This window comes from Erinaceus europaeus, chromosome 18 (genome assembly GCF_950295315.1).
Source record: "Erinaceus europaeus chromosome 18, mEriEur2.1, whole genome shotgun sequence".
NCBI classification, from domain to species: Eukaryota; Metazoa; Chordata; class Mammalia; order Eulipotyphla; family Erinaceidae; genus Erinaceus; species Erinaceus europaeus.
The window spans coordinates 53,277,507-53,303,985 of record NC_080179.1 but is presented as its reverse complement, the minus strand read 5'-3'; the positions used below and the strand labels follow the sequence as shown (position 1 = coordinate 53,303,985).

The 26,479-nt window shown below is 39.0% G+C and overlaps 1 protein-coding gene across 5 annotated transcripts in view; it reads right to left on the bottom strand.

Annotated features, from left to right (window-relative positions):
• Positions 1-26,479, bottom strand: part of MGAT5 (alpha-1,6-mannosylglycoprotein 6-beta-N-acetylglucosaminyltransferase) — a 361,514-nt gene that overhangs the window by 94,421 nt on the left and 240,614 nt on the right. For all 5 annotated transcript variants that reach the window (XM_060178023.1, XM_060178024.1, XM_060178027.1 and 2 more), the window contains 5 exons: positions 23,268-23,429; positions 22,022-22,191; positions 18,774-18,908; positions 10,045-10,178; positions 3,123-3,256 (listed from right to left, as the gene is read on the bottom strand). In XM_060178023.1, coding sequence (XP_060034006.1) covers positions 3,123-3,256; positions 10,045-10,178; positions 18,774-18,908; positions 22,022-22,191; positions 23,268-23,429 — 735 coding nt within the window. The remainder of the gene's footprint in view (positions 1-3,122; positions 3,257-10,044; positions 10,179-18,773; positions 18,909-22,021; positions 22,192-23,267; positions 23,430-26,479) is intronic.

The window sequence follows — 26,479 nt, the reverse complement described above, 5'->3', positions numbered from 1 at the left end:
TTTTGGGACCATTCCCAAAGGTCTAAATCAGGATCAGCATTTGAGCAATATCCCAGATGATTCATATGTATCATGACGGTCCCTGAGAAGTCCTATTTTAGATGGCAGTCACAACCATTCCTACTTCTTTTTATTTTAATATTATATTTATTTATTGTATAGAAACAGAGGAAAGGAAGAAGCAGAGAGAGATACCTGTGGCGCTGCTTCACTGCCTGTGAAGCTTCCCCCTCAAGGTGGGGGCTGGGGGGTCTCGGTCTTTGTGCATGGTAGCATGTTCTCTCTACCACGAGAGTCATCACTTGGCCCCTGACTGTTCCTGTTTCATGGATCAGTATGTGAAGGTTCAAACCAGATCATCACAATACAAGATGGCGACTTATAGGCTTGGGCCTTTCATCCTCTGATGAGTTTGGGTAACAGGACATTGAAGGGTTTTGAATCCAGTCACAATGGGCAGCCTTTCCATCTTGCCAGCACATGTTAACCAGAGTTAATGATCAAACTTGCAGAAGCAGCATTCAAGAACACAGAAGTGTGGATTTGAGAACTAAAAGGCTCCTTATGCACTCACTATGGAGTGAATCTTGGGCCCAATGCTCATTCCCTCCCCTATGAGATGGGGCAGTTTGGAAAAAGAAACTGAACTTTCACTTCAGTGAAATTTACTGTGCTTAATTCAAAAGTTTCTAAAGTTACCCTAAATTTATCTGAAAGCCAGGGTGTTTTTCATCTTTTTGATCGCTCTTCATAAAAAAAAAAACAACTAAAACTGAGCATTAATAATTATATTACTGAAGCAACATTCCACAATTTTTTTTTATTCAAGACCAATGTAGACATACTGCCATTCAGTTGGATGTAATATTTAGGTGATACACTGCGTGTGGGGACTAGAGTAGTTTTTTTTTTTTTTTTTGCACAAATGTTACTGTATTACTGGATTACTTATTGCTGGAGCTTGGTGCCTCAATGACAACTCCTTTTTTCCTGACAAAGATAATTAAAGGAGAGAGAGAGGAGGGGGAAAAAAGGTGGGGGGGGAGAGGGAGATACCTGCAGCACTGCCTCACCACTTGTGAAGCTTTCCTCCTGCAGCAGGGGGAGACTGGGGGGCTTAAACCCTGGTCCTTGTACATTCTACTGTGTGTGTTCTGGAAGGCCTCACCCCTGTGGAATTTTAACACTTCATAATTTGAAAGGATTTACAAATTATACCCCAGATCACCCAAGCTGATATGATTTTAACATTTGCAGGATTCTAACTACTATCAAGGATATCATCATGCTTTCAGAGCCAATTCATTGTTTATATTCTTAGGGATACTGAAAAATCTGCCAGGTGTACCTAGGAGGAAGACTCATTTTATCTCAAAGCAGGATTTATATAATTTCAAGGTCAAGTTCTCAGACACACAAACTGTGTCCTTTGAGCAAGTGCAGAAAGAAGGGAATTGCATTTTTGTTTTAAAGAGCCTGCACCTTCCTAAAAACCAGTGCAATGATCTATTCATATTACAAGTGAGCTGAGAATGAGAACACCCAGGGTGTCCTTTTAACTCAAGTTCAACTCAAAGTCAGCTGAAAAATGCTCTGTTAACACTGGGCAGGCTTTGATACAGAAAAGATGTATAAAGTCATGGAGGCAACTTAAATAGCCATTTATAATCCAGACTCATTTTATATTACCAGAGATGAAAAAGTGTAGAATAATATATGTAGGAAATAAATCTTATTTACCAGCTCAGGTTTCTTCGCCTCAACACTACTAATATTTTGTAGCAGATGAGTCCCTGTTGTGGCGCTGCCCTGTATACTCCTGGCTGATCAACAGCATCGTTACCTCCACCCACTAGATGCCAGTAGCACCTCCCTGTCTCCCTTCCTTATTGTCAAACAAAACTGCCTCTCAATAGTGTGTGTGTGCGTGTGCGTGTGCGTGTGTGTGTGTGTGTGGTGGGCTTGGTGGTGGATGTAAAACTGCCCCCAGTTGATTATAGCTGTACTAAAATGAGACAGAATTCTAGCTGTTTATAACAAAGACAGTTATCTAGAATTAAATCAGCTTCCTGGAAACAGGCAGATTTAATTGTCCCTTTGGTACAGTTAATCGTTTCAGAGCTGGAAAGGCAGCTGCTCTGCTTTTCCTTTTCTGAATGTGAAGTCAGAAAATTCCCGATGGCAGTTAGGAATACATAGCCTTGTGTCACTTGTGCCCCTCCTAGTTTGGAGGACAATGAAATTTCCTCAATAAAAAGACATGATAACAAAAGGTCAGAGCTCCAGATCAGTACAGAAAATGACTGACAGTAAGGTTAAAAGATGCACAGTTTGAAGTCCTAGAAACCGTTCTGTCCTATACAAATATGTCCTAAAAAAATCCCGACATTTATTTACATGTAAGGGAACACTCTATAATATCATTTGCATTGTGTCAATAGGCCACATCCTGATCTGATTTGTTTCCTACTGTACTTATCCCAGATATCCTTGGAAAATTACCAGGGAAGATCAATGGGCCCAAGAAGCAAAAACTGGCTCAGTCTGTGGCCAAGAGTGTTACTTTGCCCAAGATCTCCCTGAATCAACTTCCTGCAAGCAGCCCTGGCAGGCATTTCCCTTTGCCTATGAATTGAGGACTGACTACAGCCAAGAGAAATGTGGCCACAGCATTTCTCAGATGAAAGGAGCTACCTACAGTTACACACAATTTCTCAGAAGGCAGAGGAAAAAGTCACTTGGCAAAGAGTCCCTGTGTATAATACCAGGAAGACATACACACACACACACACACACACACACACACACACACACACACAGCAGATTCCTGGCTCCAGGAAGTTAAGTACAGGATATAGTAAAAAAATCTGCCATGTTTTACTTCCAACCTGCAAAGAATGAAGGGCAGTGCTATGCGGTGTACTTTGTTGCTGTGTATGGGTGAGCAGGTATTGCTTTTATCAGCTATCCAAATCCTTGCATATTCTTGTTTACTTCTTAGTAGATCCCTATAAATCCTGGGCATTTGGCTTGATTACTCTCTATAACAAAGTTAAATTACTCAACAAACTTCTCTTCAGAGAGAGAGAGAGAGAGAGAGAGATGTGTGCAGGCTGACTCACCTTCCAGAAGCTATCCACTTTGCCATACACCAGGGACTGGTTCTGCCTTTTGATCTCATTAATGTGGTGGATATCACTGGAGTTCAGATGCTGCTCCACCACAAAGCCCAGGAAGCTGTTGTCTGGGGTGTGAGCTGATGATGTGGGGGAAAAAAGAAGGCAGTTAGGGATTGAATTTGCAAGCAGAAGCAATGATTACAAGTTTAATACAAGCCATTCCAAACATAATTAAGTATCTTTATTTTACCCTGTTCTTAAAAACAAAATAAATAAACAAACAAGCAAAAAACTGAGAGGGTTGGTAGCTTGCCTACTTCCATGTATCCTTAGCAAAACCTTCAAATGAGAATACTTCTCACCAAGATGAATGAACCTGAATCAAAACCAGCTCTTTTCAGTGGAAAATACATCTACCTTAAAAAAAAAAAAGCATTGAGCTGCACACTCCTGTTCCTATTTTCTGACACTGGTCTATCATCTCTAGACAGGAATGCCATCATTTGGCTTTTCCCAACTAATGGCCGGAAATGTGTAAGCAGCAGGATTCAATGAATGGTTCTCAATGGGTGAGTGGGGTCAATGGGTCACACACAATCTGCTCTGCTCACCATACCACTGGGTAGTCGAGGACTTGGGGGCAAAGTTAAGCAACTTTACTGAAATATTCCACTTCCTCTAAGAATTACTCACTATACAAGATTAATGGTGGGGACAGGTGGATGGGATGCAGACAGAATAAAACATGAAGCTCAATGAAATGTAAACCACTCCCCCAAAGTGAATCACTATAAAGAACAGTATCTAATTTACATGATGGGCTGTCCTGCAAGAGAAAAGGTATTTTCCTCAGGATTGCTCTCATTAAAGTTCTAAACCTGTCTTGCTTAATACTCAGCCAATTGGGAAAATATATATTGCCATTTGTATGTGTATATATATATGTATGCGTGTGTGTGTGTGTATTCTAGATATGCTATGTTACAGATGTACACATATATGTTGCTTATAGAGAGACAAAGAGACAGAGACACTACACTTGATCTTAGCTAAAAGGCCAAGATAGAGACAGAAAGTGAATGTTTAAGATCAGGATTATTTATGACTTAGTGCCTGCATGACTCCACCTATCCAGGCAACCATTTCTTTTTTTCTTTCATCAAGGCAGGGGGAAAGAGATAGCGAGACAAGAGGCGATAGCACAATACTACTGGTACATCTCCCCCACCCTCAACCAGGTTGCCCCAGGTGCTACATATCATGCCCTAGGTCTTGTAAATGGAAACACCTGGTCTCTACCAGGTGGGCCACCAGCTGACTCCAAAGAGCTATTGTCTTGTATCTGTAATTTAAAAAAGAAATTGCACTAAGAGACAATCAGAAAATAATCCTTTATTGATGAAATAGGCCCACATCCACTAATCACTGATTCTGCCCAGAGAAAACTCAGGTGTTTCTCCCTCCACCCCCAGGTGACTGTATAAGTCCCACTACACTAAATGAAGCAACAGCTCTGCTTGACTCTGATCTGAACAGAACAGCTAAAAATAGCCTAAATTGAAAGATAAAATTCCACAGATTGCAACTTCAATCATATATTCACTCACAAGTGGATGATCAACAAAAGGAGACTGGTTCCTTTGTCTTTCTTGAGTCCCTACCCAGGCCAGCATAAAGCACAGTAGCCCTTCTAAAAAGATAGGGACCTAGGAATCTCAAGGCCTAGGCCCCCACGCTCAAACACCCTGTGAGAAGATGATAGAGGGAAAGCTGGCAGAAAGCTGTGAACTGTGAAGATGAATGAGGCATAAATACTGTGTTATCACCATCCAGTCCCCCAGGCTTTTGCCTAATGGGGGTGACAGAACGAGGAGATAATAGGGTTGTGACTGGGGAGTTGTGTTCGGTCTGGCCAATCTGTTATTTCATTTCTGCGTTTTTTTGAACAAGTGCCCAGAGGCGATGGCAATGGCTGCAGTTGGCTGGAAAGTAAATTGCTGAATAAATTCTACTGCCAACAAGAGACAAGGTTTGACTTTTTTTTTCCTTTTTAAGGAGGGGGGCTTTAAGATTTTGGGGAAAGATGGAATCTGTGTACATTGTAAATGCCAATAAGGCACTTTAATATCTCTTTGTAAAACTTGGTTAATTACAAAAACTCTGAAAACAGTCTTTTTTGAACACTGAGCTATGTTTTTTTTTTTTTTTATTGTTGTTGGATAGGACAGAGAGAAATGGAGAGAGGAGGGGAAGACAGAGAAGGGGAGAGAAAGACAGACACCTGCAGACCTGCTTCACTGCCTGTTAAGTGACACCCCTGCAGGTGGGGAGCCGGGATCCTTTTGCAGGTCCTTGCAATTGCGCCACTTGCGCTTAAACCACTGCACTACTGCCCGACTCCCGAGCTATGTTTTTTTTTTTAATCTCCAAAATATCAACATGGTGACTAATTGTCCATGCTTTGCATGCCTGATTTTTTTTTTTTTTTTTTTTTTTTTTTGCCACGAGGGTTGATCGTTGGGGCTTGGTGCCTGTTCTACAAATCCAGTGCTCCTGGCAGCCATTTTTCCTTTATCACTCTTTCTTTATTTCTCTCTCTCTCTCTCTCTCTGTCTCTGTCTCTCTCTCTCTCTCTTTTTGACAGGGCATAGGGAAATTGAGAAGGGAGGGAAGGTAGAGAGGTAGAGACCTGTTTCACAGCTCATTAAGTGCTCCTCCTGCAGGTGGGGAGTGGGGACTCAAACTTGGCACGTGGTAATAGATGGTAATATATGAGCTTAAGCAGGTGTGCCACTGCCTGGGCCCCATGCTTGATTTTTTTTTTTTGCCTCCAGGGTTATTGCTGGGGCTCAGTGCCTGCACCACAAATCCACTGCTCTTGGAGGGTTTTTTTCTTCTTCTCTTTTTGTGCTCTTGTTGTTTTATCGTTGTTGTAGTTATTGTTGTTATTCATGTTGCTGTTGTTGGATAGGTCAGAGAGAAATCGAGAGCAGAGGGGAAGACAGAGAGGGGGAGAGAAAGATAGACACCTGCAGACCTGCTTCACCGCTTGTTAAGTGACCCCCCACAGGTGGGGAGCCAGGGTCTCGAACAGGGATCCTTACACTGTCCTTGCACTTTGTGCCATGTGCGCTTAACCCACTGCACTGCCACTCCCCCCCCCACATGCTTTTATAATTCAGTTACATAGTCCCTTTGTGGGCACATCTTATTTTTATTTATTATTGGATAGAGACAAAGAAATTGAGAGTGGAGAGGGAGAGACACACAGAGAGAGAGATACACCTGCAGCTCTAATTCACCACTTGTGAAGCCTTCCTCCTCCACTCCAGGTGGGGACCAGGGGATTGAAACCGGGTCCTTGTACACTATAATGTATTTGCTTAACCAGGTGCACCACAGTCTGGTTCCTGTGGGGACATCTTTTAAAAAAATTAAATAACTTATTATCCAAAATCACTTACTAGGTTTTACTTTGTGTCTATTAGTTGTTTACATAAAAAAGAAACAATTTAAATCCCCCAAAGGAAAAAGTCATAGGTATATATTTTTGTGTCAACAATTTCCCCAGCTTATCGCTTGGACATTGAATAAATTAAAAAAGAAAAAAAAATGCCGAGCAATGGCAAGATTTTGCTGCACTGTGGCCATAATTTGTCACTAAGTCAACTTCAACATTGTATGAAAAACAAATTATACACTGAAGTTCTCCTCTTAAGCTTTTGGCCTAATCCTACTGTAAGTCCTCTCTCTTCTGGAGATGTTAACTTGGGGACTGATCTTCGGTGAATGGTGTTTAAAGATCTCAGGTGAGACTTCTAGTGAAAAACAGGCAGTGCTTCCAAATGGCATTGACACATCTCCTGGCTACTGCTCTGATCATTAGGTACTGCTGAACTCAGCAGGGACTCTTGAGGAGCTACCCAGATTCTCAGCCTCAGCTCACTCTGCAGGTGTTTCCTGACTCAAAAGACACAGAGTAGAGCACTTCCAAGGAGCTGGGTGCCCACCTGGTGAGAGCCTCACTAAGAGCTCTCCTCTGAACGTAAGAATTCCTAACATTGCTTATAACAAATCAAAAGCCATGAGAACAAGTTGATGTTATCTGAAGTGACCTTTCTGTGTGTGGAGAATTAACCTCAGACAGTCTGAATTTTGTCTTTTGCTTTGCCTTAAAATAGAAACAGACTTTACCTGTGTTCAGAAGAAATCAGAAGGTATATACACTTCAAGATAAATCAAAGAAATCCTATCACAAATGAGACACAGAAAATCTGTACTTTCTGAAAATACTCTGTCCCAAGAGGTAAACAAACACAATTAAAAATTTTTTTATTTATTTATTGGTTGGATAGAGACAGAAATTGAGAGAAGTGGGGGAGATAGAGGGGTAGAGAGACAGAGACACACCTGTAGCCTTGTTTCACCACTTGTGAAACTTTCCTCCTGTAGGTGGTGACTGGTGGCTTGAATCTGGGCCCTTGTGCAATGAACATGCACACTTAACCAGATGCTCCACTGCCTGGCCCCAAAAATATCATCTTAAAGAATGACTGATATTTCAGTTCTATGTGCTAGGTTCCATACTTCAACACTAAGACTCTTCTCTTTTCTTTCCTCTTCTTCTCCCCTGTCGCCACCTCACCTCCCACCGCCAATCCCTATCCTTAACAGGGCATGATTCAGTGTAGGACTTACAGTGTTATGGGGGATTGAACCTGGAACTCCTAGGCCTCAGGAATGAAGTGACCATTTTATTTTCATAGCAACCTTTTACCATGTTTGTACAAATGGAAATGAGAGAGAGAGACTTTCTAGTTCTTCATACCTTTTGCATTTATTAACTGTGATTTCTCTATGACTAAAACTTTTTCTCCATGAGGAATGAATCTGAACCACTACATTTCACCACACACAAAAATAAAGTCCAGATGGATGAAGTACTTGAATATTAGATCAGAAACTATTAAATACTTAGAGGAAAATATTGGCAACAATCATTTCCATCTAAATTTTATAGGTATCTTCAATGATACAAATCCAATTACAAGGAAGACAAAAAAATAAAATAAAAAAGGGACTACATCAAATTTAAAAGTTTCTGTACAATAAAAGAAACCACTATCCAAACAAAGAGACTTCTTACAGAATGGAAGAACTTTGCCATACAACAAACAAGAAAGAGGCTAATAACCAAAAAATATAAAGAGCTCACCAAACTCAGCAACAAATACAAACAACTCTATGCAAAAATGGGCAAAGAAATAAATATGAACATTCACCAGAGATCCAAAAGGCCAACAACAGACATAAGGAAAAAATGCTCCAAGTCATTGATTGTCAGAGAAATACAAATTAAGACAATAATGAGATAGCATTTCACTCCTTTAAGACTGTTATACGTCAGTATGGATATGAACAACAAATACTGGAGAGGTTGTGGGGACAAAGGAACCCTCATGCATTGCTGATGGGAATGTAAACTGGTCCATCCCTTATCAAGAGCAGTCTAGAAAACTCTCAGAAGGCTAGAAATGGACCTTCCTGTGACCCCGTAATTCCTCTCAAGGGGATATATCCTACGGAACCAAACACACCCATCCAAAAAGATCTGTGTATACCTACATTAATAGCAGCACAATTTGTAATAGCTAAAACCTGGAAGCAACCCTGGTGTCCAACAACAGATGAGTGGTTGAGAAAGTTGTGGTCTATATACACAATGGAAAACTACTCAGTTATTAAGAATAATGAGTCCACCTTCTTTGACCCATCTTGGATGGAGCTTGAAGGAATTATAATAAGTGAGATAAGCCAGAAAGAGAAGGATGAATATGGGGTGATCTCACTTCTAGATAGAAGTTGAAAAATAAGAACAGAAGAGGAAACACAAAGTATAACTTGGACTGGGTTTGTTGTATTGCACCAAAGTAAAGGACTCTGGCAGGGAGGTGTGTTTCAGGTCCTGGAGCATGATGGTGGAATAGGACCTAGGCAAGGGTTTAGAGTGTTTTGTAGAAAACTGTGAAATTTTACAAATACAACTGTATTTACTGTTGACTGTAAAAAAGAAAAACCTGTTTCTTATGAAGTATTTGATTATCTTCAACTACAATCTGTCCAAGAAAGGTAGGGAGACAGAAAGAGGGGGGGTTTGGGAGAGAGAACTAAGAACCAAAGAACTAGTCAGTAATGAAATGGAGTCACATTAGCTTGCAAAGGTGAAGGATTGCTTTTGTGGAACTTTTTCTTATTCTGAGGACTAGTTTAGGGGTCACAGACTACCGATGACTGCCTTGACTTCAATCCACTGCAATTATTGTTGTTTCAGATGCTTAAATTAATTTTTTTTTTTTTGCCTCCAGAGTTATCACTGGGGCTCAGCGTCTGCACTACAAATCTACTGCTCCTGGAGGCCATTTTTTCCAATTTTTATTGCCCTTGTTGTTTATCATTATTGTTATTATTATTGTTGTTGTTGGATAGGACAGAGAGAAATCAAGAGAGGACGGGAAGACAGAGAGAAGGAGAGAAAGACACCTGCAGACCTGCTTTACTGCTTATGAAGTGACCCCTCTGAAGGTGGGGAGCCGGGGGCTCGAACTAGGATCATTATGCAGGTCCTTATGCTTTGCGCCATGTGCACTTAACCTGCTATACTACCACCCGGCCCCTTATCTTTGTTTTTTTACCTCAATGAACTTTCTTATCTTACTGCCTAGCATATGACTCATGTAAAATGATTATGAACCTAGACCTGTAACAAGCCTTAGCAGGAGAGCCCTAAGGGTAGAGCTCAATGACACATATAGATATGGGTCTTGAGACTCACCACCCTCCTTATCCAAAGTCCATAACCATATCATTTCTTTCCCCCACCCATTTTGTCATTTTTGGAAAGCGGAGGTAAAACATGAATACTCACGAAACATGGTATAAAACTGCTGTGGGTTCAGATTCCATTTTCCCCAGGGAGTCTTGTGGCCTTTGGACTGGGCATAATTAGCATGGTTAAATTCTGGCTCAGTGCCAAAAGAGTCAAGGACTCGGAGCATGCACCTGAAAGAAAAAAGCACCATGGGTCAACAACAACCCTGTGACCCCAAAATTGAAAGTGTAAAACAGCTCTAACTCCTGTGAAGAGCTACACAAAAAGGACAAACAAGTTTAGTTAGAAATGGTACAGGGCAGGCATGCAGATGTTTTAAAATAGCTTGTCTACCAAACAATGAGACTTTCCAACTTGAGTTACCTAATCACAGAAGACTGTTCAAATACTAGCAAAATAAAGTTGCATCAAAGCTGGAACTGTTGACTGCCAAGTCCACTGTTGTACCTCTAGCCAGGGTTGTATGCAGCAATGCCTAATGAACAGCTGTTGAAGAAACAAAACTATCAGGAATGCTAACACCCTTTACAGAGTGAATAGGGTGAAACTCTGACCCCCCAAGTAATGGTGTTAGGAAATAGGGGTTTTTGGAATCTGATTAGGTCATAAGGGTAAGGCACCCATGATAGGATTAGTGCTCTTACAAAAGGAGACCAGAGAGCTCCCTAGTCTCTTCCATCATGTGAGGATGCAAGAGGCATGTGATCTAGAAGAGTATCCTTACTTGGCCATGCTGAACCCTGATGTTAGGGCTTCCAGATCCCAAGTGAGAACAATGAATATTCATCATTTACAAGCCAACTTGTCCGATATTTTGTTGCAGCATGAACAGACACAGATGGAAGTCTTATCTTCAAGTGAATGCCATAGCTGTCTCTTTCAACAACTGCTAGACCTTTTCATCAATTAAGAGTATGTGATTTTAGGGGTGAAGGGGGCTCTTCAGCAGACAATTTATAAGGCCCTGAAGTTGTGTGGTACCATATGAGAATATCAGGGATAGAGATAAGTGGATATAGATATAGATATAGATGGCAGAGTGAAGTTCTGATCTCTCTGTCTGTTTCTCTCTCTCTCTCTCTCTCTCTCTCTCTCTGGCTCTCTCTCTCTCTCTCACACACACACACACACAAACACACACACATATTAAAAAAGGAACCAGAAAGGTACAATAGTAGAGGGCATGCATGAAGCCCTGGGATAGGTCCCCAGTAAGAATAAGGTACAGAGTATATGATTTTAGGTAAATGTTAGAATATTACTCAAGAGGCAGTGGTGATATTGAGGGATTTGTAGTAACTGAACATTAATGCCCTCTCTCAAGGACTGAAGAAGTGAAATTCAAGATATTTCATTTGGATGTTCTACCAAAGCCTTAGAACAGGGTGGGTCTACTGTCAAATTTCGCATACCATTGATTTCTGTGTGGCCTATGAGTTAAGAATGATCTGTATGCTTTCAAACAGGTTTTAAAAAGACTGTTTTGTGAAATTAAAATTATATGGATTAAATGTTCAGTACATCTTGTCTACAGCTGCTTTCACATACTAAGAGTGGAGTGCAGTAGCTACAAGAGAGACCATGTGGCCTGAAAAGTCATATATTTATTCATTAAAAAGAAAAGGCATAAGTTAAATAAATAGAGATGTTACAGGGATGCAAATCCTTATACCAAAAGACTCTCATGCCTGAGGTCCCAAGGTCCCAGGTTCAATTTCCTGTACCACCATAAGCCAGAGTTGAGCAATGCTCTAGTAAAACAAATAAAAATATGTTATAAGGGAGAGAAAAGGAATACCCTAATTAACTTTCTGGTCCTTCACACAAAGAGCTCCTAAACCTATGCTTTAAAGTGTACAGAGAGTGATCAATCAGAAAGAGAAAAAAGAATATTAAAGCAATTTTCTGATTTTGGTTAGATTTATTTCATTACTGATTCCCAAAGTACTGAAGCTCATGACCCCCTAATTAAAAATAAAATAAAATAAAATAAAATAACACTATGGGGCTGGGTGGTGGTGTACCCAGTAGGGTATACATGTAATAGTGCATAAAAACTGAGGAAGATGGGTCCTGAAATGAGCGCAGCCTGGAATGCTCCCAGCCATGACCACAGAATGCCAGCTCAGACCTACAGGGATGCAGAGGTTACATAGGTTCTTGTGCTGAATATGGGCTCCAGATCAAATCGATTGGGTTTACAGTTAATAATATTCACATATCTTTCCCATATTTGGGAGCTACTCTCTTCCCTGACCCAACTTTCTAGTCCTTTTTCCAACTATGACACCATCTCCCCAGAGAATACTTTGGGTCCACCTGCATGTTAGTTGCCAGGCTCAGGCAAAATCTAGTAAAGTCATGGGTACCTTGGAATATACCTGAAATAGACGTACCAGCTTTTTCCAAAATGGAGATCCCTGCCCAACTAGGGAAAGAGAGATAGGCTGGGAGTATGGATTGACCTGACAATGCCCATGTTCAGCAGAGAAGCAATTACAGAAGCCAGACCTTCCACTTTCTGCACCCCACAATGACCATGGGGCCATACTCCCAGAGGGATAAAGAATACGGAAGCTATCAGGAGATGGGATGGGATACAGAGTTCTGGAGGTGGGAACTGTGTGGAATTGTACCCCTCTTATCCTATGGTCTTGCTAATATTTCCCATTTTATAAAACAAATAAACAAACAAAAAACAGGGTTTAAGCCCCTACTCCCAACTGGGGGAGGAAGACACACAAATGATGAAGCAATGCTGAAGGTCTCTCTCTCTCTCTCTCCCTCTCTTCCTTTCCCCTCTTGATTTCTATCTTTATCCAAACAAATGAACAAACAAACACACCATTATCTGTTATAGTGTATTAATAGTCCTTCTAAAAAGCAATTACTGGACTAATAAGCATAACATAAATAAAAATTAAAGCCCAGATTTTAGAATCAGATTCTGGCAATGACTTCAGTATCTGATTCAGTTTCCTGCTTCCTTTCCCAAAATTAGGATGTCACTGTTCCAACTTTTTATTTTTAAATGATTCAGGAAAAAAATCTGAATGCTAGACTGGGTTTTCCAGGAAGAACAATTATAAACTGGCATTTTAGTATCATGATTTTTCTCATCAGACACTACCACCACTTGTGCAGACAAGAAGAGAGAGAAGAAAAAAGAAAAGCAGGATGAAGGAGGGTAGTTGTAGCCATTATGAGACCCACCTAACCACACAATTACTATTATTATTATCATCATCATCATATTTATTTATTGGATAGAAACAGCCAGAAATGGAGAGGAAGCCAGAGAGAGCCCTGAAGCTCTGCTTCACTACTTGTGAAGGGCTTGAACCCAGGTCCTTCTGCATTTTAGCATATGCGCTCAACCAGGTATGTGCTCAACCACCTGGCCCCACCACACAATTTCTTCACCTTGGATTCTTGTGTAACTCTCAAGGAACTGCTGTCATTATAGTGATGGTTTCATAAAATCAGTGAGAATATGTCTTTGGACTGGGACCCAGTAGGGGGACAGAAGTGGGAGAACAAGAAGTCTAGAAAAAAAGAAATCTGGGACCCAAGAAACTGACCTATGCCTGCATCCCCACCTCTTTGAATAGTTCCAATAGTTTCTTTTATTATTTATTTTCCATTAAGGTTATTGCTAGAACTGCTACTAGAAGCCATTTTCCCCCCATTCTATTGGATAGGACAGAGAGAAATTGAGAGGGGAGAGGGAGATAGAGAGGGAGAGAAAAAGACACCTGCAGACTTGCTTCACTGCTTGTGAAGTGGACCCACTGCATATGGGGAGTGGGGGCTTGAACCTGGGTTCCTGCGCTGTGAGGGTCCTTGCCCTTTGTACAATGTTTACTTAATTAGGTGCACCACTGCCTGGCCCCCAAGTTACTTCCCTCTTAATAAAACATTCCTAGTTCTTCATTTATAATTTTTCCTTTAAAGAAAAAAAAAAAAAAGACATAACAGGCACTGGTACAAGACAGATTTTTTTTTTTCCCCAGAGAAAGATGGCAGCATTCAGAAAGCAGTACAGCTCTGCAGAAGGTCACTGCACAAATCAGGTGGAGGTGAGAAGGACACACACTGACAGGTGAAGTTGAGGAAGGCTAAGCTCTGACACAAGACCTAAGCTGGAAATGAAAAATTAAATTGCTCTGCAGACACAGCAGGGAGAAATAGGCACCTCTGTCATAAGGAATCTTTGCCTTAAAGGCTTTAGTTCCTTCTACTTCATTTGCAATCAACTCTTAACAGTCTATATTTCTCTTGAGCTTTGGCTTGTGACTGTATTTTTAACTTGGGAGTTTCACTGTTGGTAATTTAAATTTGGATAATTAAAACAAACCCTGATGAGTAAAACTGCCTGCAGGAACCCAACTTCTAAAAGCCTCCAGTAAAGTGCTTCTTACAAGTAGCTATGTGATGCTGGGCTTCCCCATGGAAGGCAGCAGAATCAATAATCAGATGTTTCAGACCACATGCCTAATCTTGAAGCTTTGGTTTGGGAACTGGTTGACCTAGGGTTATTTATTTATTTATTTATAAACCAGAGGCAGGAAAGTGATCAATATCCACGACGGATGACTTAACATTACAGTTTCCTTTCTTAAACTCCTTTCTACATCTGTGTGCTTTGGCTCTTTATTTCTGTTAATATTCATGCCACTCCTCTAACATCGTTCTTGTGTCTGGAGCATCAGCGACAGACCAATGACTTATAAAGATATTTGCGTGGCTGCCTAAGGCAGCTGGCCTCCCCCTAACAGGTGCAACAGCAATGCTAAATGACTCCTACAACAGCATCTCTGCTCTAAGCTACACTGTCAAGATGAATGTTCACAAGCTTTGTGCCAGGATCTACTTTCTGATTCTGAACTTGTGAAACATAATATATCCTGGACTATTTGGGCCTCCTTTTCCTGTGTGTCCTTAACACTCAGTGAAAGAGTCCCATGAAGCAAAATGGGTACAAGTTTTGTAGTATCTGGTAATATACTAATCACATGTATTTTTTTTTTTTAAGGAGAAATGTTTAATCAAAGTATACCATTCACTAATAAGACACAATTAAATAAGCTTAGTAATGATTATATTTAAACTTTTTACCATTGATATAGTACTTGTTCATTGCTGAGTATTTCAAGAGTAAGAACAAAAGACAGAACATTAAAGTAACTGATGATCCTAATACATACCCACCCTCTTACCTCCCAAAGATAAAAAAATATTTATTTCCTTTTGTTGCCTTGTTTTATTGTTGTAGTTACTGATGTTGTCGTTGTTGGATAGGACAGAGAGAAATGGAGAGAGGAGGGGAAGACAGAGAGGGGGAGAGAAAGACAGACACCTGCAGACCTGCTTCACCACTTGTGAAGTGACTCCCCTGCAGGTGGGGAGCTGGGGGCTCGAACCGGGATCCTTACTCCAGTCCTTGTGCTTTTCACCACGTGCACTTAACCCTCTGTGCTACCGCCCGACTCCCTAATCACATATATTTAACTGATGCTTAATTAACTTTCCTAAGTCCCTACATAAATTGAAGTCACAATTATTTCTCTAAGATCAATAGGACTTAAGGATTTGTTCCTAAATTAAAGATCAGATGATAAATTTAAATTTACTGAAATTCATAATATCTACCACCAACTAAGAGGAATACAGAGAACCCTGACAATTTCTTTAATTTTTTAATTTTCTTTATTTATTTACTAGATAGAGACAGTCAGAAATAGAAAGAGAAAGTGGTGATAGAGAGGGTGGAGAGACAGAGAGACACCTGCATCCCTGCTTCATCACTTGTGAAACTTTCCCCCTGCAGGTGGGGACTGGGAACTTGAACCTGGGTCCTTGGGCATTGTAACATGTATGCTCAGCCAGATGTGCCACCACCTGGGGCCCCTCTGACAATTTTTAATCTTCAAAAGGGAGAGAAAATACACAAGAAACAGTTCCCATGTGACTTTCTGATATATATTTATTTCAGATAGAAAGATTGAGACAGTGAGGCAGAGAGAGTAAGAGAAACCACATCACTGGTGGTGGTGGGGGTGCTAAATTCCAGCCTGGGTCTTGCACATGCCAAAGCAAAGCACTATTCCAGTGAGTTATTTTTCCAGCCCAATGAAATTTTAGTTTTACTGCATCACAGATTGAAGGCCTTAAGTACTAGCAGACCTAAAAATCAATGATTTCCTAAAAGAAGGAGGGATAAACATCACACTCCTTAAGTCCCCCTCTCAGATGGTGCCCTTTGCACCACAAGAATCCAACAACAATCAACCGCAGTTTAATGACATTGTCCTTTTTAAATGACCTAAAGCCTACCAGTGAGAATGTTTTTCCATCCAGGTAGCCCTTTTGTATGTGCCAAGGGATGCCTGGGATGTCCATTCCTTCTGCACATTCGTCAGGAGGCTGCTACTCACAAAATGTCAGAAAACAGTAGGTCTCCCTTTTTTTTTTTTTTTTTTAATAATGCCATAGCTAGAATAAAAGTGTTAAAAGTGTGTTTACTTACCTGGTTTACTAGCCAAAAAGTAAGATGGTTGCTTCTATATAACTAAGAATATATGTGGCAGCACGTGATTTTGAAGAGTTCAAGAAACACACACACACACACACACACACACACACACACACACACACACACACACACACACACACGGAGAGAGGAGAGAGAGAGAGAGAGAGAGAGAGAGAGAGAGAGAGAGAACAACCAAAGAGAAAACCTGAAGCAGAAGGCATACCACTATCGTGGCCTACTCCAAATTTTTTACTTTATCATTTTTTATAGGACTATGTCCAAAAGGAAAAGAGTAATATAAGTCTCTCCCCAACCAGTCTCTTTCTTCTGCCCATAAGTATTTTGTTACTCAGTAAGGTCATTGCTAATATAAAGAAAAGTACAAGAAAATTCTACAGATAATGGGTGTTGGCTCTACTATGTGTTTTTGTAAAGATTCTCGATTCGTGTTTTTTTCTTCAAGTTTCTATAATATAATGTAAAATTGAAAAAATTTCCATGAGATCATTAAAGGTTTGCTTTTGTTGGTTGTTAGAACAACATACTAAATGTCTCTTTATCTAATAACAATGGAAAAGAAATAAATTGTGGAACTATTAATGTGAACTACTTGAAAATTTTTCATGTTCTCTTAGGGAGTAATTTTATATTTTTATTTTTAAATTTTTTATTTATAAAAAAGGAAACACTGACAAAACCATAGGATAAGAGGGGTACAACTTTGCACAATTCCCACCAACAGAACTCCATATACCATCCCCTCCACTTTCCTATTTATCCCTCTGGGAATATGGACCCAAGATCATTGTGGGATGGAGAAGGTTGAAGGTCTGGCTTCTGTAATTGCTTTCCCGCTGAACATGGGCATTGACAGGTCAATCCAGAGGGAGTAATTTTAAACTATATATTAACATATGCAATAGTTGGTAAAAAAATAGTACTAACTTTATAATTGTTGGCCCAAATATATATATCATTGATATTATAATATGTAATATTTATTTAAATTTATTCATCTTTCAGCTTTATTGGAAAGTTATGGACCATAAGTAAAAGTACCAACTATGACAAATGGAAGAAAGCAAATCTAATAATTTCTTGGAAACATGTGATTAAACTTAACCTATATACTTGTGCATGCTGAAGGCAGAGACTCACACCTATACTCACTCTTGTAAAAATGCAAGTATTGTGGTCTAGGAGGTGGTGCAGTGAATAAAGCACTGGAGTCTCAGGCATGAGGTACCAAGTTCAAGCCCCAGCAGCACACGTACAGTCCTTGTTCTGGTTCTCTTTCTGTCTCTCCTCCTCTCTCATTAATTCATAAATAAATTCTATTAAGAAAAAAAGTGAAAGTATTAGAAAGAAATGTGGAGATAAAGCAGAATGAAATCAAGCCCCTTTTCAGACTGGAAAGAATACGGAAAGTTAATAAACTTCATTATATAATTCAATGCTAACCATATTTGTGTACTATGTATATTTCAAATGTTAGACCCTGCTATCCAAACTCACACTCAGTAGTGAACTCTTTTGCTAAATAATAATAATAATGGTAGTGTACAAAGTAACAAACATCTTAGTTTTTCCTGTTATCTCTAGGGTTGCACTGCATCAAGTTATTATTATTTTTTTCTTATTTCACATAGGAGAAACAGAAAGAGAGAGGGAAAGATACCACAGCACAAAAACTTCCTCAAGCATGTGTGGGCAAGGTTCTATCTAGGGTCTATGTGTGACAAAGTAGATACTGTAACCTATAGCAAGACAGGAAGAGCTCCTGCTGACTCAGCTGTCTCTTACAAAGTATAGGGCCACAGCATTCAGACAAGGTATTCTCAGCTTTCTCTTCCCAAATTGACAAAAATAATGATGAGGGAAAAATAGATGATAAAAATGAGTTACCTCAAATACTCTCTACACTTTATCAATTTCATTACTTGATTAAACAGATAAAGGGTTGGTATAGGCACACTGATAGGGGTCTTAAGTACTAGGGAAGTTAAAAGGGAGGCTGGGGCTCATTTTATATACATCAATAAAAATAATGGATAGTCCATGAGAGTAGAAACTCGCAGTAGAGAATTTGCATTTCAATTAGGAATGGAAAGCATATTCCACACAGCACAAATAACAGCAATTGATAAGTGTTTTCTATCTGTAACCATGCAACTCTTGTTAAGAAAAATGGGCTCAAAACATGAAAGTAAAAATGGCATGTAGTACTTACTGGTAATGTACCCAGGATGGTCCAAGAGTTTTCTTGAACTGAGCGAGTCCTACAATATCAATATAAATGAGCTCAACGATTTTGTCTCCTACAGTTGGGCAGCCTGATCGGTTTCCCACAACCTTCTTCATTATTCTACAGAAAGAGCAGAAGAGATGGGGGAGGGGACTATTTAGTTTAATGTACTACATTTAGCAACTTTATTAAGTAAATAAACACTTCAAGAATACTTATCAGAAAGGATGGCACAGATCTTCCCAAACCGTTGATTTCCAAATTCTGCTACTCATTATGACCAATCTAGGATCCTGATTATAACTTTTGTAATGATGGAAATAAATGGTGGCATATAAACACAGCCTTTGAAACTATGACTTGGTCTAAATGTGTATGATTTGTCTAGCAGCTGTCAAATCTTAGACAAGTCAGCAGAACTCTGAATCTTTCCTCATTCTCTATCTACCTCACCCACTCAAAACAAACAACAACAAAAACAAACAACAACAATAAAACAAAACCAGCCTCCCAAGAGCTTCTTCTAGAGGTTAACTAAGGTATAGAGTAGGAACTGACTACAGCATACAAACTATTCTGTAACTATTAGTTTTCCCACAGAGCCTGCTCTTAGTACTCTAGCTCTTATTAAGCTAAATGTCTTCAATTTCTTGCCTGTACAGTACAAATTTCTTTATATTTTATATTGTACTGCTTGCTGATTTTTTTTCTGTTATGTCAAACTTTCCTTCTGATTAAAATTATTACAGAACTGGAACTACAGTTTACTCTTCCTTCTATCCACCTATTCATATTTCCATACAAAGCCACTTTTTTGCACTTAGAGGCGACATACTTGGTCATTAAAGCCAACCTCACATGGGAGGGTGTGTGTGTAAATAGCTGCTAAAGGAAATGTCATTGAGTTAGAAATATACCTTCAGTGATGCCCCATTTATCCCTGCTCATATCTCCTAGCAATCCATCGCTAAATTATGGACATTCTACTTCTAAGAACAAGAGTCCAAGATAGCAGTGTCCTCCACAATACTACTTCTGGGCATTCTCTCCTTGGGGCTTCTGTTACTTCTATCTTTGCAAGCTACATATTCTGTCATAACTATTCACGTCTGCCACTGTAGAAAGAAAACAGTAATGAATAATACAAGAACTATGGATGTGGCTATATTCTACCAAAAACGGGAAGAGGATTGGACTTAATTCAGTGAGACATACTTCCTGAGCTTCTGATCCAACCTGAATGCAGTGGTTCTCAAATATGTCTGAAAATTAGAACTACCTGGAGGCATAAAAATGTATTTATGTCTGTGTCCTATACTCAAAGGTTATGATTTAATTACTCAATGGTATGTTCAGACCTTCAAGAGTTTATAACTGTCCCCAGAAAATTCTAATGTGCAGGCACATTTGAGACCTATTGCTTCCATAACTATCTTCTTAAATAAAATATGTGGTCATCACAACAGTGCTTCAAGACCACTATAGACTTTTCCTTGACTACCAAATTAAGTTTTTTTTTTTGTCTGACAAATCCCCAGACACACATTTCTTGACCTCCCTAGAGAAGACTTGTCCCCACTGCTCTCAGTACTTAGTTCATTCATTCATTCAATTTTTATTCATCCATTTATTCAACTCTTAATTCATCTGTTTAGTAAATAATTTAGAGCACTGTCTGGTATTCACTTTTCTGGGTGAATACAAAGTATTCAATACAAAGTAGTGAGTAGCATTCCAGTTTTTACATTCCCTGTGCTTATATTCTAGCACTCATACTTTAATTAGTTCTGATTACACTGCAGTTGGTGTAATTATTATACAGTGTATGAAAAGATCAGCATCTCCTTAACTGCTTGCAGTCCATTCTGTATGTCCCATACCAAGAATCATTCCACGGAAATCACAGAATTAATGCCTGCTAAGTGCATGACTGTATCAACTTCGTATAGATCATATAGCCAATATGTTTTAAACCAAGCAGGAAGAATAGGAAGTAACAGGAAGCAACAAGCTGAAGGGATAAGTGTGGTGACAGAATTGAGAATCCCTCAAGTTTCTCTAACTCTAAGGTAGGGTATCTAGTGTAGTGGTTAAATGCAAAGGCTTTGAAGTCAGACATATTTTAAAACCTGGGTTCCCCATGAATTCTCCATGTGACCTCAAAAAAAATTTTGGCTTTAATTTCAGTTTTTTCACCTTTAAAATGCCAATAGCAGAAGAACTTCAGGTTTGTATTAAGGAACAAATAAGATGAAGAATTTAGTATGTGGTGTATTGTAAATACTGAACAGAGTAGCTGTTAATAATCACAATCAATATTAAAGTTGTCAAATTTGTTAATAACTACAGGATTTCAGCATATGGAAACTACTGAATTAATGATAACTGCTATCATTTTACTGACATTACTACTTTCATCTCAACACAGTCATAAGTGGGGTGTGGACCTAAGTCTACATACAAGAGATGCCTCCAGGCACCAATATCTTGGAAAACAAAGTAGGAAGAGCATAGAACTATATTGTTTTAACACACCTTCTGTGTTTACGTGATTCATTCAAGGTATTTCTCCCAGAAGACTTGGCATATTAGAACATGACAACTTGACTTTTGGGTAAAAAGTTTTGGTGGGCAAGTTTCCAAAATGAGTGAAGGGGATCTAAGCATTCCTGCTTAGCCAGATGTGCCAATCTAAAAGGGATTAAGAGGACTAGAGCTAGAAGCAAATTTCAGTGAAACAGAAAACTCAGGTAGAGTTAACAGACTCAGTGCTGAAAGTTGGCTAATTGAAAAAGGATTGAATCAGGGCTTTCAGGAAATTCATTCTATCCAAATTAAATTATAAACAGGAACTTGCCCTGATTTAAGATTTAGAAAGCTTGATATGGAGTAGGGAATGGTATGCATTTCAGCAAGAGACAGAGCATTAGGAAAGTCAATAATGTTTTATGCAGCAGATGTTGGAAGCACCTGTAATAGAAAGAATAAGCTCCTTAGTTTGAATTTTCTGGCATTCATTTATGAAGCCTCTGGAGCCTGCAGCTACAATGAAAACATATTATCCTTTTCACAGTGTATGTATTTAGCTGCTGAAAATAATCTTCTTATCTCCTGTTTAGTGAATTATCACTTTCATTTTCCTCCACAAGAAATTACACACTAATAGAGGGCTTTAAGAGTTTACAATTTCTTTTTTGTACTCTGATTTGAAAATTGAAAAGTAATCTCCTTACTCCTTGAGCTCAGCCAGTGAAGCTGAAATCCTTATGTCATGGCCCAGTAAATACAGAGATGTAATTAAATCACTCCACTGAACTAATTCACCAAGTGGGCCACCACTGAAAGCTGTCTCTGCGATCTTAAATCCAGATTCCTTAGTCAGGAGTCCCAGGTGAACAAGGACCTGAAAATAAATAAGTAAATTAATTAATTAATAATGAATCCTGTTGAACCAAGTGCAAGCACACAGTGACATGCCAATAAGGCATCAATATATTCTAGATCTGTGAAGTATTTTATATTCAAAGAAATCTAGATTCTGAGACTGTTGTCTCCACACATGTCCTGTTTTCATATTGTGTAAAAAATGTACCTAGCATAAAATTCACCATTCTAGCCAGTTTTAAGTAAACATTTCAGTAGTGCTGAATATATTCCCACTGTCACCATCATTACTATCTCCTTTACTTATTTGTTTTTTGCTTTAATTTTTTTTTTTTTTTACTTTTGTTGTTGCCAGGGCATCAGTGCCCTGGGGCAACTCTTTCAGATAGAGAAAGACAGAAGTCTATTCTCCCCAGTGGTAGAGAATAAACTCAAACAGGGGTCATACGTATGGCAAAGCAGGCATCTTCCTAAGTGAGCTATCTTGCTGGTCACCATTTCCTTTATTTTTATGATTTACCTTCCCATTTAAAAAAAGGACAATAAACATATAGGTGTATTGTATATGGTGTGTGTGTGTGTGTGTATGTGTGTGTGTTCTATACACAGGTATAGATATATAAATCTTCTCTCTCTTAAAAATTAATGTTTAATTTATAGTATCTCTCTCAGGAGCAAAAGCACTAAACAGAGCAGTCATGGAAATTACTCACAGCCCAACCTCCACAACTGGTAAACATAAAAACAAATGATAATGTGATATTATCAGGCAATTCTCAATGGTTACATTCAGGTAAAGAAAGAGGGCTAAGTTCTCTGATAGCTCTTAGACAGTCAGATGGTTCAAAGGAAAAGCTTACAGGCACATACTCTGTTTGGTTTCATCCAAAAAACATGTGTGCCTATCCTTGCTAAGTAGGATTACTGTAATTGAGGACAAGGGAAACACAAAAATGGCTGTACAAGAGTCTGAGAAGACTCACCCTGAGGGAATATCACTCGAGATGTTACATTTCTCTTAATCTTGTTTCCAAGCAAAACCAGATTTTAAAAGAAAACTGGCATCTAACTGAACTGAATTAATCAGGAACTCACTTTCTTCCTCTTTCTCTTTTCAAGATTCTGCTTTTCTGCCAGGGACTTAATTGCTTGGATCCATGCATCAGCCATTCGCCGGATCCTTAGTCTCATCCACCGGAATTCTTCATGCTTTTTCATCATACTGTAGAGAATAGTAAAATCCGTACGAATTTCTGCCTGGAAACAGAAATTTAATAAAAATGAATAGAAGATAAAGAATCAGGAAATCTAATGGGTTTCATGATGTGACCTTTGAAAACTTGAGAGTCATTTAAATCCAGAGCTTCAAAAATGAGGCTTGGCTGCTGCATAGTGGTACTGAAAGGTCTGGAGATTGTACATTGAAGTAGAGCCTCCAATTGCTGATAAAGAACATCTTTAAAATTAGCAATTCTGAAAGCACAGCTTTGGGCCATGCTACAATGTATCCATTACAATGAGGATGCTTGATGTACCTTGAAATTCTCTACAGCCAAGTCTATTAGCCACTTGGATCTACTGCAAGGCAGAGGACTTCTGGGAAAACCAAAAGCAAATTTTAACAGGCTACCTGGTTCACAAGTTGGCAAAAAGTCTCATTCTTTCCACAAAGTAAAGTAGGGAAACAACTGTTTATTTTCTAATTTTATCATTTCAAGCAAACAAAGTAATTCTTTCATTATTCTTGAAGGCATTTAAAGACTATGTTTTTTACAAAGCTGAATCAAATTCAAGACAGAATAATTCAAAAGCCAAAATAACATTTTTCTAATGTAGTTGGATATAACTAGGGATTATAATAACAGAGAAAAATAATAATGCTAGTATTTATTTCCTATAACATCTAAAATACACTGAGTCCATCCTTCAACAGTTAGCAGAATTCACTTCAAATACTCATCCAATCATGTCCCTTCTTGATTCAACCATTTCCCAGGACTCTCACAGTCTAGAAGAAATGTCAGTTAACTATAGCTATTGGACCAAATCTTCCTTACTGCGTATTTCATTACAACCATTTGCATATTTTCTATGGCTGCTTTCACTGACATGAAGTCAGAATTGAGCAGTTTTCAGGGACAACTTAAATATTGCAAGAGTGAATTTACTAGCTGACTTTTGAAAGAAACTCTGTTAGTCATTGATGGAAATAGTAAAATTTAAGATTTTAATGTAGTATACAAGGTCTTGGAAGGTCTGTCTCTCTCTCTCTCTCTCTCTCTCTCTCTCTCTCCCTCTCTCTCTCTCCATTGCCATTTCCACCCAAGCATATAGCAGGTGTGGAACTGGGGACTCAAACCGAGATCCTTGTGCTGATACTTGCACTTCACACTATGTGTGCTTAACCTGGTGCACTACCGCCTGGCTCCCTCACCCCAGCTTATCCAAACAACTGTGGCCTGTCCTTTCTGTGGAACCAGACCCCTAGAAGACCAATTTTTTTTTTGGGGGGGGAGGTTAATGGTTTACAGTACAATTGTTGGCACATGGGTATAATTTCTCATCTTACCAAGATAAGTGGGTGTCTATAAAACACTCTCACCCCCAAATTAGGTCTATTATCATGTATCAGGACCTAAAAGCTCACTCCTCTCCTGTCCTTCCCAGTCCTTTGCTTTGAGGCAATACACAAATCCAGTCTAAGATTTACTTTGTGTTTCCCCCTTGGTGTTAAGTTCTGCCCATGACTGAACAACTCTATGATCATCTTTTTCTGGCTTATCTTACTTATCATGATTCCTTCAAGTTCTAAGATGAGGTAAAGAGGGTGACTTCATAATTCTTAATAGCTGAGTAGTATTCCATTGTGGATGGATACCACAACTTTCTTAGCTACACTCATCTGTTAATGGATATCTATGTTGCTCCCACATTTGGGCAATTATAAATTGTGCTGCTATGAACATAAGTGTAAACAGATCTCTTTGGATGGGTGTGCTTGGTGCCTTAGGCTATTTCCCCTGGAGAGGAATTGCAGGATCATAGGGTAGTTCTACTTCTAGCCTTCTGAGACTTCTCCAGACTGCACACCACAGGGATTGGGTCAATTTACATTCCCACAAGCAGTAGCAGTGCACGAGGGTTCCTTCACCCATTCCCCTAACTTATCCAACATTTGTTGCTACTGTCCTTTTTGATGTATGACATTCTCACAGGAATGAAGTAGTATCTCATTTTTATCTTTATTTGCATTTCTCTGACAACCAATGATTTGGAGCGTTTTTTCATATTTTTGTTGCTCCTTTCTATTTCTTCTTTGGTGAATTAACTGTGCATATCCCCTCCCCAATTTTGGATAGAGTTGTTTGTTTTTTGTTGCTCACTTTGGTGAGTTCTCTATACATTTTAGTTTTTAACCTTTGCCATAGAAATACCTTCTCCCATTCTGTAAGCATACCAACCAGTAAGCCTCTCTCTTCTGGTGGTGGTTTCTTTTGGTGTGCAGAAGCTTTTCAATTTGATGCCTTATTGGTTTATTTTTGTTATCCTTGCAAATAGATTTGAGTCATTAAAGAAGCCTTTAAAACTTAGATCAAAAAGAATTCTGCCAATGCATTTTATGACTTCTGGTTTAACATCCAAATCTTTGATCATTTTAGAGTTTACTTTTATGTGTGATAAGATGAAGTAATTCAGCTTTATTCTTCTGCATGTTTCAACCAAATTCTTCCAAAACCATTTGTTGAAGAGACTCTCCTTTCTTCATTTAATATTTTAGGCCTTCTTGTCAAAAGTTAGTTGTCCATAGGCGTGGGGACTTATTTCTGTGCTCTCAATTCTATTGCACTGATCACATGCCTATTTTTGTACAATACCAAGAAGTTTTGATTACAGAAGCCTTATAATAACAATTTGAGATCTGGAAGAACAAGTTCTTTTATATGCACTTTCTCCCACTCACATCAGAAATACCTAGTGTTACCTGACTTAATGTAAATTCACTCATTATTTTAAATTCAGCTCCAGTATCATCTCTCTGCCATCATGTCTGACTTCTGCACTGAGTTGCTACATCCTTATTAATTTCCATGAACCTGTATTCTAGTGTTTACCGAGCTGTGGTCATTAGTGACAATTAATAACTTTGCCAGATCACTGATTTTCTTCAAATCTTATTTCCATCTATAGCAACCTTCACAGCATCACTCAATGAATAAATAAATGCTACCTGATTGACTGACCTACTCATGTAGATTTTCACACTGGAGACAGAAATTCTTCAATTTACTACTATTTCAGATTATAGC